At 43.6% G+C, this 15,670-nt stretch overlaps 1 protein-coding gene across 1 annotated transcript in view; it reads left to right on the top strand.

Moving 5' to 3' along the window:
- Positions 1–7,921: 7,921 nt before the first annotated feature.
- The window catches only part of LOC306753507 (solute carrier family 22 member 23-like), a gene marked incomplete at both ends in the record, with an annotated part of 28,909 nt that continues 21,160 nt past the window's right edge, over positions 7,922–15,670 (top strand). The window contains 3 exons of the mRNA XM_079237382.1: positions 7,922–8,344; positions 14,437–14,540; positions 14,636–14,790. Coding sequence (XP_079093508.1) covers positions 7,922–8,344; positions 14,437–14,540; positions 14,636–14,790 — 682 coding nt within the window. The remainder of the gene's footprint in view (positions 8,345–14,436; positions 14,541–14,635; positions 14,791–15,670) is intronic.

The following is a 15,670-nucleotide window of genomic DNA, read 5'->3' as shown; positions in this document are numbered from 1 at the left end:
ACACTTGATAAACTCCACAGCAGTTTCTCTTTCCAGGATAAATACCACAAATAGGAGAGGAGAGAGAAGAGTCAAAAGGGACTGTTCCTTTAAGGCGGGTTGGGCTGCTTTGCCACTCTCGTCTTGCTTATTAATGAGGAGGCTTATACCTTTTGGCAAACAAAGGCTATTGTTTGCCATCTTTAAAAACATGTTCTAGTTCATACAGACTGCTTATTATTATTATGTCAGAGTGATTTTATCAGCTCTGTGGCACATTTGAGATGATCTGTGTCATAGTATATTAGTTATTAATAGATTTTTACATATAGTGTTTGGAATAACATCTAGCATGACAGAAGATTAATCTGCTTTTCCTATTATTATTTCCTATTGTTATTTTTGCTCTATTGTTATTTCAATGGATGATTTAAAATTTGGTAAAAGGGAGGGAAATGAGTCTTTTGGCGGAGACTAACACATCCACATTCACATTGACCACTGTTCATTTCCGCTGTAATAATACATTAAAAAAATAGAATAAAATACATTCTTGATTTTATACATTACTCCCACATCGTTCTCTGGTTCCTCAGGGCTCTTTGAACCTCACTCTCTGAAGTCTTATCCTATGATTAGACTCACTCTTCTCCCCCATGCTCTATCTTCATGGTCAATGTTGACGATATAAACATAGAACAAAAAGTTCGGAAATTTGTGTTTGGTAGATTATTTTTCTGTTGTAACAATGCTTCTTGTCAAATGTTATACCGTGGGAAAGCCTGTTTATTTCCCTTTCAAACAGTTCCCCATTTGTAAAGAACATGCATTTCTGGGATGAGCAGCACAGCTGAGTATGTGGGTTGCGCCCATGAAAAATTTGCCAAATATTCTCTGCCAATGCCAAACAGCTTTGAGCTTCCGATACCCTAAAGGTGCTTAATTGGAGGCAATCTCAATGCAGAGAGATCCCGAGATGAGATTCTGCAACCAGCGGCAATCCCGTTGCTCCCCAGTCTGGTACCAAACTCCATCCTCGAAGATGTCAGCGCTCGCCCCCACAGAGCGGGTTCATCAGAGACTACCAGCAGAATATGGGAGTAGAGAGAATGGCCTCCAGCAGTCCTGACATCAACCCAATTGAACAGTTGTTGATCAGCTTGGGCGTGCTGCTCACGCTAGAGTGACAATGTTCACCAGGCTGGTGACCATGAGGAGTAGGTGCCGGGCTGTTGTGGCTGTGTTCTTCCACACGCTATTGAGGCTCCTGACTGTTTGTTAAATGAATAAATTATAAATGTGCCAAAACGTCTTGTCTCTTCCTGGTTAGCGATAGACTTCAATCATCCAATCCAAAAAACAAGAGTCAATAGCAACAGCAGAACAAACTGTTTGGCATTGCCAGAGAAGATTTGGCAAATTTGTCATGGGCGCAACCCAGAAATACATGTTCTCTACAAATGGGCCACCGTTTGAAAGGGAAATAAACAGGCTTTCCAATGGTATACAAGTTATTGCCAACAAGCATTGTTACATTAGAGAAATAATCTACCAAACACAATTTTCCGAACTTTTTGTTCAATGTTTATATATGCACACAATTGACAGTAATTCAAAAAGTGCAGGAGGTAACACAGCTAATCCCCCAGTGGAGGAGGAGAGATAGTGGTTGCGCAAAGAATTTGTCATCCCGGGTTCAACATTCTTGAGGTCAAAGGAAGTCCGTTTGTGAGTTCAGCGTTTTTTGCGTATCGCTGCTTGAAGCTGACAACCAAGTGACACCAAGTGCATTCTTGTTTGTTTCCATTTTAATACTGTCACTTTGTCCTTCCTTGTCTCTCTGTTCCTCTGCACAGCACCCCACACGTAGGCGTGTGCAGGAGCTTTGTAAAGGAAAAGGCAGTGAGTGAAATGTAAAAAAAACATACAAGCATACAGCAATTACCATGCAATGCCTGAAGGGGCCTTGGGTCTTTATAAATGAGGTCATAATTAATCGAGTCTTACAGCTTTTATAACCGATGGAGGGGGACAATAGTTTACAGACACATCGTGCCCTCTGCTGTTTTTAGGCCTTATAGCTTTAGCCACTGTGCACACACACAAACACACACAGCCACTCATCACATCCGTAGAAGAGTGAAAACAGAGAGACTGAGAGAGATAAGCTGGACAGGGCGGCACTTCCAAGGAAACCAACGCCCTTGACTGGAATGTTCCAACAATGCAAGCATTGCTATCCGACTCTTTATACACAGAAAGAGATTTGTGTATACGCACAAATGTCGAAAACATGGCATGACTTGTCTGTGCTGGAGATTACTCATCATAATGATTTTTTCAAACGCACGATGACATGTCTCATTTATCAAAATGACAAATTATTGAAAGGCCAGCCTAAACACCCACACCTAAAGAGACACACCCTACTCTTTTTTTCCACTATAGGCTCAGGTAGGTTTGCTTTACCTGTTTGCTGTGTTTTTTTTTTATGCACATCTAACGAAAGACAGCGCAAGACTGAACATGGACAATTTTCCAAACTTGCCACTAATAACAGCTCTCGTGCCATGAGACGAGAAGGGAACAGCGGGACAGTGATCCTTGCCATATAATGATGAAATGAGCACAGCATTAATTATACGCTCCCCAACAGAAAGGGTTTGGCCTTATTAAAACTGCATAACCGCCTTGGAATTATTTTCTTGCATGTTGTGCACAGTACTTGTGCTCGTATTTTGTTGTTGATGATAAGATGTGAATCTGTTTGGGGGATTAAAGGGTCACGACTGACACAATGAGGTGTGCCAAACAGCGCAGGAATGGTCACCCTCCGGATTATCCTCCTTTATCTTTACTGCCTGTATTTAACCTAAACTTTCTGTCTGTGTTGTCCGTTCAGTCAGGCACAGGGCCCTTTGAGGAGAAAATAAAAGCGTTGCTGACTATCTCTTCAGATTGGGAGTAAATATTTAACTGAATGTTTGCTTTCTGCGCGAAAAAAACAGCACAGGTCACCATTTCCTGGTTGTGATGAGCAGGTTTTTCTTGCAAATGGGAATTTGTCACTCAAAGTTTAGACAGCAAAATGACATCTGGAATACAAAACTAAACACATGCCAAAGTGTCTGACTTAAGGGGAAGTTAAATATGATGAATCAAAAGACTAGTCGAGGGTGACACCAGGTTAACTCCCATGAATGATGTCTGGTGATTCACAGTGAGAGTGTAACCTCCTGACACCTGGAGACACACATGTGATATAATTTCCAGACACGGGCTCTGACATCATTGCCTAAGTATCCTGGGAAATAAAAAAAACAACAACGCTGACAGCTGGTTGATTAAATCACAGACAATTGACATTGTCTCACGTATTAACGCTGTGATCTGAGTTTCCGCAGCAGCTCGTCAACACGCGGCTGGTTCCTCAGACCTTCCACTGCTTCATAGAATCATTAAAATTGTGTGTTTCTTTCCGGGGACATAGCCATTCACTTTCACTAGATAAGCAATTTAACAAAAACAAAAGGGTGTAATATCCAATATTTTATAAATACTGAGATCATGAGTCCACAAACCACAGGCTCTAAGAAATGTTTGACTTGACCAAAAACATTACATTTTTCACATTTTATTTTAGGTGACTAGGGTAAACAATTCAGCAAAGAGATGTCACTTTCCCAGTTGATTACTTGCATTAAGACAGTTGTGTTTTGTAATACAAGTTGTCTGAGATTTCGTGTTGAAACATGAAAATGAGGTTTTATCTATTGCTAACTAGTGGTGAATTAAGGAGAAATCTAAAGATACAAACAGACAAAGAAGTCAAATAAACACCTAAATGTGTATTTTGGAAGTTTTTTCTTTCCACTAGTCTGAAATAAAGCATTCAGGATGCAAAATAGTCCAAAATATTTGTTGCAAACCTGTGTAATCCTGGTAAAGGGTCATTTATTGTAATCTAATCTAGTATGCAACTCAATATAAAAAAAACAACAGCACCAGGATCAGCCTTAAAGTGCATAACATTTGGAGGAATATATTTGTAATTATAGAATTGTAAACTCCTCCTCCAGTCCTTAAACCCTCCCAAATCATGCAGGATAATGTGACCATGGCCTCGCTTATCCACTGGGGAACAAATCAACAGCATTAGAGATAATTCCTCAATGATTTGGAGCTACAAACAACCTTTGAGTTCAGTGCCTTTTCTTTTACAATATTTGCTTAACAGCTGGAAGATTAACTGAAGGTGTGTGTGTGTGTGTGTGTGTGTGTGTGTGTGTGTGTGTGTGTGTGTGTGTACACAACAGTGTGTATATGTCCATCTCTATTCACACTGCCAACACGTTTATTGTTTTACTAAGTTGATGCTAATCCCAAAGTAATAAATCACACAACAGTGGACTCTTGGACTTTGGCACCAACATGAACTAAAAGAAAAAAAATCATATTATATGTGGAGAAAGGATTCTCTGTTGTGTTTTTAATTACAATATGTTGGGATAAAGCCTATATCTACAAATCTTTTACTTTCCTTCATTGCAGAGTGAAAGCTCAGGTACACCTCTGTTTTTTTCTTCTTCTTCAGCTTTCCATCTCATGTGTAACCAGCCAGTTTATGAGACATATACACACATACCTATCCTCCCGCGTAGCCTCACCTGGGTGTGTCCTGGACACACCTGAGTTAGTTGCTTGGGAGGGACAATCAGGTTTTCATGGATAACAAACAGTACGGTGAGATAATGTGACGGTACAACGGTCGACTGGTTTCTGTTGGCCCGCAGCCATCTATATTTTTCTGCACACACTGCAGTAGAAAGTCTGAGTGAAAGATTTGTAAATGACGCAGATAAAATAGATCCGGTCATTAATGTTTTACATAGTTACCTTTCAGCTAATAGAGAAGCGGGGAGAAAAAGGAGCATTCCATTTATAATTCATTAGCTGTTGAAAGGTTAATTAACACATACATCCGGTCATTTATTCTGATTTTAAACCTGTTTTTAACACTTAAAGAAAACCCCCACTTTAGCTTCACAAATGTGAAAGGGAAAAAAACACAACTTTTAAAATAAATAGGCTGCAAAATGCTGCAATGAATGAGAAGGCGGTGCCGTTGCTCCATTCTGCCAGCAGGGGTCATGAGTGTGTAACCAAACAGAAGGGCATGCAGGCAGCCTCACTCCTCCGGCCTGGGGCCCTTCAGGGGCCCTTCAGGGGCCAACATATTACCATGTCCACAATCACAGTACAGCTGCACAGTGAGTGTGTTGATTACATGGTAAACGTCACATCAAACTCCAATGTAATGGGTCACAATTGTGGGGGATTATATAAATAAATAAAAAACAATAATACAATTAATTAAAAAAATAATTCCAGTGTCAAATATTCCAAATAAAATGTCTTCATTTGCAGATCTTGGAGAAACCAATAAAAATGAAATGTGCATGACTCAACACCTTGAGTGAGGAAAAGTAAAATAAAAATGTACTAGCGCATTATGGCCAGGAGGGTGAAGCATTGATAAACAAGTAGGAGGCTCAAGGCATGTGAGTGGAAATCAAACCTGACCAATACTCTCTTGTCTTCATAAACCATCGTCCAGCTAATCCCATGAGGCTTCTTTAAATCATTCACAATGAACGTTTCAGCACACAAACAAATTGTGTTCAGGTCCAATCAGATTCATAATAGAAAAAGATGTATGTGAGACTATAATTAAGTGTTAAGTTTAGTTTTGCGACCAAGGGTGTCTGATTATATACATAAAAACCCATACATTTTATTTATATGTCTTGCGAAAAACCAGTGGTGGGATTTCAGTAAAATGAGGGCAAGAGATTGAAAATTATTCAGATAAATAATCTTATTTGATAAGAATTAAATCAAATTTGTTTATTAAAAATGTGCATCAGAGCAGATCATGTCAACATAATGTGTTGCTTTGAAAAATTAACCCTCTTTCAAAATAAGTTCTGGCTTTATTGATAGGTTATACATTATTTATTAATGCTTTATAGATTAATAAGGGAACGCTGTGTGTTGCCAGGTTGGGATGATAAATCAGCCAACTGTTTGTCATTCTCCGGCATAACATGTGTCTTTTGTTTCTTCACTTTATTAATGTTCAGTTCAGACTCTCTGCGAAGAGCTGAAGACCATCTGGAACCACATCCATTTAAGTACCAATTAACATTTACAACTCCAGAAGAGCAACCGCATCATTAATAACTTAGGTCTACTGATATTTATAACTGCAGACCTATTGGCTCATTATACAGTGAGAAAGGATTAGATTGATTAATTATTGTTTTTACCACCAAGCAGTGGTAGAATACAGATATTTTTCTCAAGTAAGAAATATCACAGGGGAGCACAAGTCCTGCATTCAAAATTGTACTCAAGTAAACGTACACATGTATTAGTGTCGCAATACAATAACATACAAAAGTAAACATACTGGTTATGTCGAATGGCCCATTTCAGATTTGCATATATTATGTTTCTGCCGATTATAATGATCAATTACATTCACCTCACTAAAATGTTGCAGTCGGTAAAGGTAGAGCTTATTTTATTTATTTCATATACACTGCTGGGTGACTTAACGTACTCGAACATATCATATTTTATTATTTTATTTCTGAATCTGCAAAGTCACTAGTAACTGAAGCTTGGTACCATAGTTACATAACACCACTGAGTAAATAGTTACATAACAGCACTGAACCAGGCAAAATTATAATGATCAACAAGTTAACAGCCTGGACAACAAAGAAGAACACAATGTTGATACTCTGCCAAGACCAAAGCCCTTTAACTGCTGCTCCACTGCTCCCTCCCCGGCATTGTCCCGTGATCGAGAGGGTTCTGCTCACATCTGTGATTACAAAGTTGTATAAAGAGTCGTTATCTTTTTTTATTATTCACCTTTGCTGGCTAGCTAAAGTAGAAGTGGCATGTTTGTTGTTGTAGTGTTTGCTCCAGAACTGGGCGGAAACAGAGCTAGTTCCTCCTCCTCCTCCTCTTCCTCCTCCTCCTCTTTCTCCTACCCCCTGATGATAGAACATCTGTAGCCGACTGAGCGTGGAGAAACTTTGTATTACTTATTTATATTTTCATCTACAATATTCTGGTCAGTGTCTCTCGGAAGAACCCAAAATACTGGATCTTGTGACTTTCTTGCAAAAATGAAATTCCAATTTCTCAACAACCACAAAAAAAATAAAAAGAATATGTGGAAAAACGGTTACTATGGTTTGGTTCTAGTCTGTTATTAATTGGCACACACTTGGCTGCAAATATATATGTGGCATATTATGAGAACACTGTGTGTTTAAAACAAAAGAAAAGAAAGTAGGCTACTGTTGTCTTAACTGAATATTGTTGTTTAGCATCCATTTATTATTTATATTTCCCGGCCGGCCAGGAGCGGACTAGCTCAACTGAAAGTGAGCATTCTGGTGTCAAAGCGGTCACCAGTGGCGACAGGTGGCCATGTTGGGGTCGACTCAGCCTCACGCAGCCTTCCGGGCAGGTGTGTCTACCTGTGGCTCCCTGGGGAACCACTTCCTCGCGCTCGGCCGCACACAGCTGACCGACAGAGCCGCCGGTGATTGAGATACGACGAGGGGAAAAAAGGGACCACGAGATATTTCCCGCCGTTTGCGACTCCCTTGTCCTTTGTTCCGGAACGTGAACCCGCATCGACTCCCGCACGGGGTTTCTTTTTTTTTTTTGGTGGCAGACGGAGGGAAGTGCTTCCTGATAATAAAGAGGTGCGTCTTATTTCCACTCCAGTGATTGACTGCGCACGGCTTTCACCGCCGGGAGCTGGTGGGCATTGACGCATTGTGGAGTCGACAGGGGGGGTATAGCACTGCAACCCCGGCTTCGCAGCACAACGGAGGCATCTCTCGGCGGAACCGCGATGGCCGTGGTGCAGCTCGACGCGGAGGACCGCCAACCGGAGAACGGCTTCGTGTCCCCCGAAAGCAACGCGCAGGAGCTGCTGACGCGCATCGACGGCTCCGTGCTGCCGTTTCTCGGGGGGTTTGGGAAGTACCAGAAACAGCTGATAGTGCTGACATGGATCCCGGCGTTGTTTATCGGGTTCAGCCAGTACTCGAACAATTTCCTCCTGGCCCAGCCGAACAACACATGCATCCAGCCGCTGGCCAACCTGACTAATCGCACCGCGAGCTATTCCTCGTTGTCGGACGGTCCGAAAAACGTGAGCGCGCGGACCATCTCTGACAATGGGAGTTACAATGACACGGACCACGCGCAGTGTGGCTGCAGCGAGTGGACGTTCGAGCTGCACACGGGACTTGCACAGAACGTAGTCACCAAGGTAAGAGGTCCCTCTCTTTGGGCTGGTGGGGGTGGGCACGTCCTTTCCATCGTTTTATACGCGTTATGCATGCGCGACACCCGCGCCAAGCCTCTTCGGATTGATTCACGTTAGTAGGGCGGGAGAAATGATGGCACTTATCAACACGACAACAACAGAAAAAAACCTAAGCAGCAGCATCAGTCTGCATAAAATGACGTCGGCAAAAAAAAAAAACGTGACAGCTTCTGGATCGTGGTTGTGCCTCCACTGGGTCGTGCATTTCTACACAGTGGGCCCACAGAGTCATTTCTATTCTGTAGGGACACTGTGTGTGTGTGTGTGCTGACAGTGAGTGAGTCATCGCAGCAGCTGACACAAAGTGTGACCTATGGCAGAGAGACGCCACCACTACCAGGGCAATACAAAGTGTCAGGGTCTGAGTGGGATTGGTTGTCAAAATAGACATGGAGTCCCTTTTTTTTTTTTAATCTGATTTGGAGCAAAGGTTATTAGTGCACAACTTTAGGATCATGCAACCCCATCCCTGGCCAAACACCACCCGCCCCCATGGCTGCCTTAACCAAACACCAGTGACATGTGCCTGTAGGTTTTCATTCCAAGCACTAATGTAAAGTAAGTGTGTGTGTGTGTGTGTGTGTGTGTGTGTGTGTGTGTGTGTGTGTGTGCGCGCCAGTATTGCGTCGTAATATGTCCCTATCTGCCAGGGCCAGGCTGAGGAGACGGCAGTCATCATAGTGTGTCTGCTAACTGGAGGAGGAAGGTGTTGTTTTTCCTCAATTATTTATTTTGATCTCATTATGCATATCAGCTCTTCTCCCATTGTCAATGCTGCATGCGCACACATGCATGCCTCTCAAGATGACAACCTGATCCACAAGGCTCTCTGAGTAAACTTGCCATCAGTATTGACGGGATGGTGTGATTTACATCTTAAGAACAAAGACTCTTTCCACAGAGTACAATTAAGACTCTTAATATATTGATACACCCTTTTTTTTACGAGCAGTAAATGGCATTTTAGTCTGCAACGTCGTCACAGTCTGAAGAGTTCGTCGTGCCAGAATTTAAAAAAAGGCTGATCGGGAAGAGTCCTGAAGGAAGGGGGTTGTGGCCCCATGGGCTTGCGTCCGCTCCGATGCCAAAAGCCCATCTGTTTATCACTGATAATGTCCCTGTTAGCGCAAAATCAAATGCAACTGTGGCATTCCAATTCAGATAGGGGGGACAGTTTAAGTCTTGATTTAATTGACTGTCCTCTGGGTAATTTGTGGGATGGGGTGGGGTTGCATGAACTAAAGCCAAGCTGATAAACTACTTCTTTTTTTTTTTTTTTTTTTATGGACAGAGGCGGTCAAATATTCTCAACCGGCAGCTGATTTATGAAGTCATATGTTGGGGAAATCCATTGGGTGGAACTGCGTTACGAACAATCAGAAAAATGTCAGTTCTCTCCCAGGGTAAAAAAGGCAAAGAAGTGTCGCTCTCTCATGCTGGCGCTATAACCTGTAGATACTAATATTTGTATTGCCTTTGCACGCATATGGAGAATGTCATGTTGACACTACCACCACTGCAGATCTGTGACGGGGCCGAGCACTTGGTAAAAGTGTCTCGTCTTCCCCGACCAATGCAGTCCGCACTCCGACAAGGTCGACGTCAGGAGAACTTGAACCAGATGGCACGGGGACCAATCCCCGAATTGGAGCCAAAATTGAAGCAGATTCGACAACCCCTACTTGTCATCCCACCCTCCTTATCTCTTTCGACAACCTGTACTTCGCCCTTCCAAGGCCTCTTTTCCCCTCACGAGCAGCACAGATACCAGGATGTGACACGACCGCAGGAAGTGATGACTCTGCATTTCTCCCTGTGTTTGCATTGCCGAGGCATAACTGCACATGACTAGGCTCAGCTATCTGTGACACTCGATCCCAGAAGGGAAGCGCGGAGCAGAGTGTCAACACTGTAAAAATGCTAAATGTACCAACACATCGTGAGCCCATGTTACTCTGTCAACCCTTCGTATTGCATACAACGTAGGTTTTGCCTCCAGGATCGGTGGCACGTTTACTTGTTCATTAATCCCCCCCCACCTCAAGGCGTCAGAGAAAGAAGGCTTTCGATGAAGCCGGACGAGGTCGAGGTGGCGGTGAAGGAGCCAAAGTGGTTAATGTGGAGACCCATACTAATTGAGGCAAAGCGCTCCTCAGGGTCCTGTCTTAATTGGACTGAGCCTGAGAATTGAGAATGTACCATTACTCGGAGATGGAGTCTCTCTGCAACCTATCCGGCTCCGCTCCCATTCAGCTGGCCAGCAGCTGCCTGCCTGAAATAGTGAACAGCCGAGAACAGCTTCAGAGAAAAAGAGTAACGTCTAGGTCCTGTTAAATCATAATGCAGCTCTGGCCGGTACAAAACTGCAACACGGTCGTGCATTTAAGCAATTTTTTAATCAAGAACCTATAATTGAATCAACAAATATTTTCTTGCATTTTCTCTATCTATATCTCTCTCTAGCCAACACGCTATTTAATAATCAGGAAAAAAGAATGGGCAGATTGACCAATCGCTGATCAAAATAACCTTTATTTTCAGCCCTTGCAGTGATTAATCGCCGTGAGTTTAAATAATGTTTTTTGTTGGTCAGAGAATGGTTTCGGCGTGAAAAGGAAGATCAGTTGTGGCAGCACATTGTTGGCTACACCCGGACCCCGTATCGACGTGCTGGAGGTTGCACACCCACAGATCTGGAAGACGATACCGTAGTTGAACACTCTTGTAGGCCTCTCGGGTCTGTGTCCCTTCATACTATTTACCCAGCTGGCTGGCTCCTTCCACAGACCCCAGATCAGTGTGGGACACTTTGAAATGGTCTCAGCTGTCTAAAGGCGATGACCCCACCACAGACACCCAGTCAGCACACAATGACAGCCACTCACAGCGTCAGCTGGGAGGAAAGACGCCTGTGCGACCCAAAGATTAAGGGGTGTGTGTGTGTGTGTGTGTGTGTGTGTGTGTGTTGCTGCTGTTTCTGATAATTTTTTTTTATTTTTTAAGGGAGGGGTGAACATTGTGGGGTGTCTGACCCCTCTCGGCTGTTTGTTTTGAGGGCTGTGCGATGGAATTCAGGTTGTAGGAGTGTTGCTCAGTTAAAAGGTCTCTTCGGGGACAGAGACGTGCACTCACAGCTCTTAACTGTCAACAAAAGGAGGCAATGACTGATAGATTGAGAATAAAAGGTTTGCCGTTTCCCCATCTGTCACTGTTGGCAGCAGTAAAACACAACTGCCATCAGCGCTCTTGCCAAGCGTGCATATTTGAAATGTGGTTCCACCTCGATAATGTAAACTTGCTCCCACGCTGCGAGTCCCTCAGGTTGCGTCACCAATGTGAGACGCGTGTTGTTTCCCGGTTCACGAAACCACCAGGATGAGAGAGAGAGAGAGAGAGAGAGAGAGAGATCCAGATGTGTCCTTTTGCCCTCCCTTTTGTTTTTCTCCACCATTACAGGATTTCCACCCTTTGGTGCTGCGGCAGTGGTGCTAAAACTTGCACTTGGAGGCAGAAAAGAATCTGATGGCCACGCTGATGGTCTGTTGCTAGGCAGTAACTATGCAGCAGTCCCTCCATTTGTTTCTCCTCACGTGGCTTAAAGCATCCCTTATCCCTCTCTCTCTTCCGCCCCTTATTCCTCACCTTCCTTCACTCACTGTGTTTCTCTCATTCTCTCTTCACATGTTCTGTTTCTACGTCGTATAATCTTTATTCCCCTCTCCTCCTGGGCTCTCCCTCCCTCTCCTGCTCCCCCACCCACACCCACCCACCGCTCTGTAGTTCAACGAGTGCAGCAGAGTTGTGCAGCTGTACTTGAGAGCGTCTTCTTCATCTGAGCTAATGAGACTCTCTGGCGCTGACTCCTCATTGGTGGCCGGTCATTTGAGAGAGGTCGGTGGGACGCCCTGGGGATTCTAACGAGTCGGCTTTTTGGCCCTTCATTGTTCTGTATTTTCTGTCAGCTTTGACTTCTTGTCATTACTCCCAAATGAGCAAGACAATAGCAGGGGGAGCAACCGACAGAGATAATAGGGGGCCCAGCAGACGAGCTGCAAGGCTTCATACTCGCAGCTTAGACTGGATTCCTTTGCTATAGCTGAAAGTCTGTCCATATTTATTGTTTTCTCCCCCACTTGTGCTACTAGATGCCCATTAATGATGATGTGCATGAACTCGGTTAGAGTGTTGGCCCCGGAGAGAATCCTGGTCAACAACGATAGTCAACAATTGGCAAATGCTGAAACTTAACGCATTAATGACGCGTTAGTCGTCACAGTGGAGCTCGCTCGGCCCAGCTCGTTCCACATTCAACATCCCTTTACTCTTGCTGCTTTGTCTCCGGCATGTGACGTGGGGTATGTTCTATGTTGTTGTTGTTGTTGTTTTTAAAAGTTGATCATCTTGTCTGTGGTGACCCGCAGATGTGGGTTCTCCACAGTCATCAAACCTTCATCCCTCCGGTCGTCCAGTCATCCTGTGTGAATGCAGACTGGAGGGTTTCATGAACAGTATGTTTGTCACAGTCACGGCTTCAGTATTTTTAATTTTTTTAAAAGGTTGGTCGTGCAGTGATTGCGCAATGGTGGAACTTGTTTGCTTCCCTCTGTCTTCTTCTCTGCTGACATCGATACTGAAACCATGAATGAGTGGCATGCCTGGATCATGTGATGTCCGGGTGGCTCGTGGTAACCCTGGAGCGTTCCATTCGGAGCAGGCCACTAAGGGGGAGGTTATGAGAGGTTGGATCACCGGAGAAGAATTTAAGAGCAAACTGCACTTTTTATTTTGAGCTGCTACATGTAATGAATATGATTGTTTTTGTGACATGGTGATATGTGTTCCCATAGTCGTTGTAGTGGTAGTGTTTTGGTGAATAGATTGGGTAGAATTGGGGCAGAATGGCACCTGCTATGGCCACAGCGACCCCCCCCCCTCTACCCCCTGACAGCTGGGCGGCTTATGTTGTCTGAAAGGCCCCTGATATCCACCTCCTCTCTGAAATGAATCTTGTGTTCCTCTCAGGATCAACGACTCAACGAGGATCATTAAATAGTGATCTCAGCGGTAGCCAAATTGCAGGTTTGGGTCAAATACTCTTTCGGCGTTCACGTGCACACGTTCCACTGGGCTTCATGTTAGCTGCTGCACCTCTTTCCCTACGATCGTTACTCGCACTGTGTACAAAGTCTGTTTGTTACAACTTGTTGCTACTGCAGGGAGAAAGGGAAAACAATAAAATAAATCAGGGCGTGTTTGATTCATGCAAAAAGCTGTTTGCATTGCATAGGAATCCCTCTGCTGGGAGTCTCGGTCAACGAAGGAGATGAGGAGGCTCAGAGTTGGCCTGTAATAACACAGAGGAGGCACATATATAAGAAATGTCAGCTCATTCACTCTGATTGTTGACTGAGGAAATTGACTGAGGAAATTATCAGCATACATGTAGGTGATTTAATCCCTGATGTTGATCTCTGGTGGCCCTTTAGTTCAAATACTGGATGTGGCCTTTTTGTTGTTGCTAAGTTAGCTACGTAATAATCAAGTGAGTCGTTAGAGTAGAGAAATCTGTCTAGAAATGTGCTATTTTTCAGTACCATTGAGCCTACAGACCAATAGTTAAGCACTAAAGTCTGCAAGGATGGTTTTAACATTGAGCTCCTTAGTGACACTTGACTGTAGAATGGTACTCTGTCTGGCACAGAAGTACCACATTGTCTTGCTTTTAACCAATTTTTCATTTAGAATACAGAATTATTTCAGATTAGTCTATAAGATGTCAGATAATGGAGAGAAAGAAAGCCAGTGCAAGTTCTAGTATTATGTCAAACGTCCGTATTAGATGAAATACAAGGACGCCCGTGTTTGAGTGGTGATGATGCCACATAAATAAGACCGACTTGTGTAGGGTCAGAGTCAATGCATCAAATGTCTCATCCTCAAAGAAGATACAGTTGTTACTTTCACTTCCATTTCCTTTCCGCTGGCCCCAATGTACATTTCTTGAAACTAATGGTTGCATTTATTTGTTTCTACAGTGGAGTCTGGTGTGTGACTCAGCATGGAAAGTCCACATCGCCAAGTTTTCTCTCCTGGTGGGGTCCATATTTGGATACCTGACATTTGGAATCCTTGCTGACTGGTAAGTCCTCGCACCACATAGACGTCTATCTGACAGGTGTATTCCCGTTAAAAGTATCCACAGTTCAAAACTAATTTTTTGACCTTGCTCCGTAGGTTCGGCCGCCACCCAGTGCTGATAATATCGGTGCTGTTCATGCTGGTGTTCGGTCTGACCGTGGCCTTCTCCGTCAACGTCCCCATGTTCAGCACCCTGCGCTTCTTCGAGGGCTTCTGCCTGGCAGGGATCACACTTTCCCTCTACGTCCTCAGTAAGTCTTTACCTCTCAGCTAACAGCTCTCTGCTAACTTACCCATTGCCATGCCATGACATGATGCTATTGTCGAGCTGGCGCAGAAAGAAATGCAGTTTAACAAAGTTACCACTCCAAATATTTGGTCATTTTTTTTAAACAATTGGTCAGAAGTGCAGTATTCAAAAGCACACACAGTTTAATCCATTCGATGTTGCTCTCGTGTTTTTTATATGGATGGTAAATGGTAAACGGACCCGTACTTGTATAGCGCTTTTCTAGACTTCCGACCACTCAGAGCGCTTTAACACTACATGACATTATTCACCCATTCACACACTGATGAACCTCTGCAAGGCTACCGTGCAAGGTGCCACATCAGGATTATCAACCATTCATCATACCTGCAAACTTGTCACCTTTCGGCGAAAATCGCTGTTTTGAAATGAAAATATGTCATCCACGTGAATCGTGTAGATCCGAAGAGTCAAAATAAAATAAAAAGGCTGATAAGTTTGACATATTATGGCATATAAGTGTAATCTTATGAAGTGAAATGTAGTAGTAGCAAAACAATATTCAGTATAGGCAGTATTGCATATTGTATGTATTAAGTCTCCAAAAATACATTTTATATATAAAACCATAATGATCATAGTTTGTCAGCTTCTCGACGCGTGACGTTCGCTTGCTGCTGTTCGTCACTGACTCTCCGTCACTGCACCCCTCCGCTGTCACCTTTTTCACCCCTTATGAGTTTGCAGGTATGATTCATACACCGTAGGCGCAGCTACGTGAGCAATTTAGGGTTTAGTGTCTTGCTCAAGGACACAACGACATGAGCTAGCGGATGCGGGGATCGAACCGCCAATCCTCTGATTGAAGGACGACCCTGCTC

The sequence above is a fragment of the Taurulus bubalis genome (assembly GCF_910589615.1).
Source record: "Taurulus bubalis genome assembly, chromosome: 1".
NCBI classification, from domain to species: Eukaryota; Metazoa; Chordata; class Actinopteri; order Perciformes; family Cottidae; genus Taurulus; species Taurulus bubalis.
This window is presented reverse-complemented; position numbering and strand designations above follow the sequence as displayed.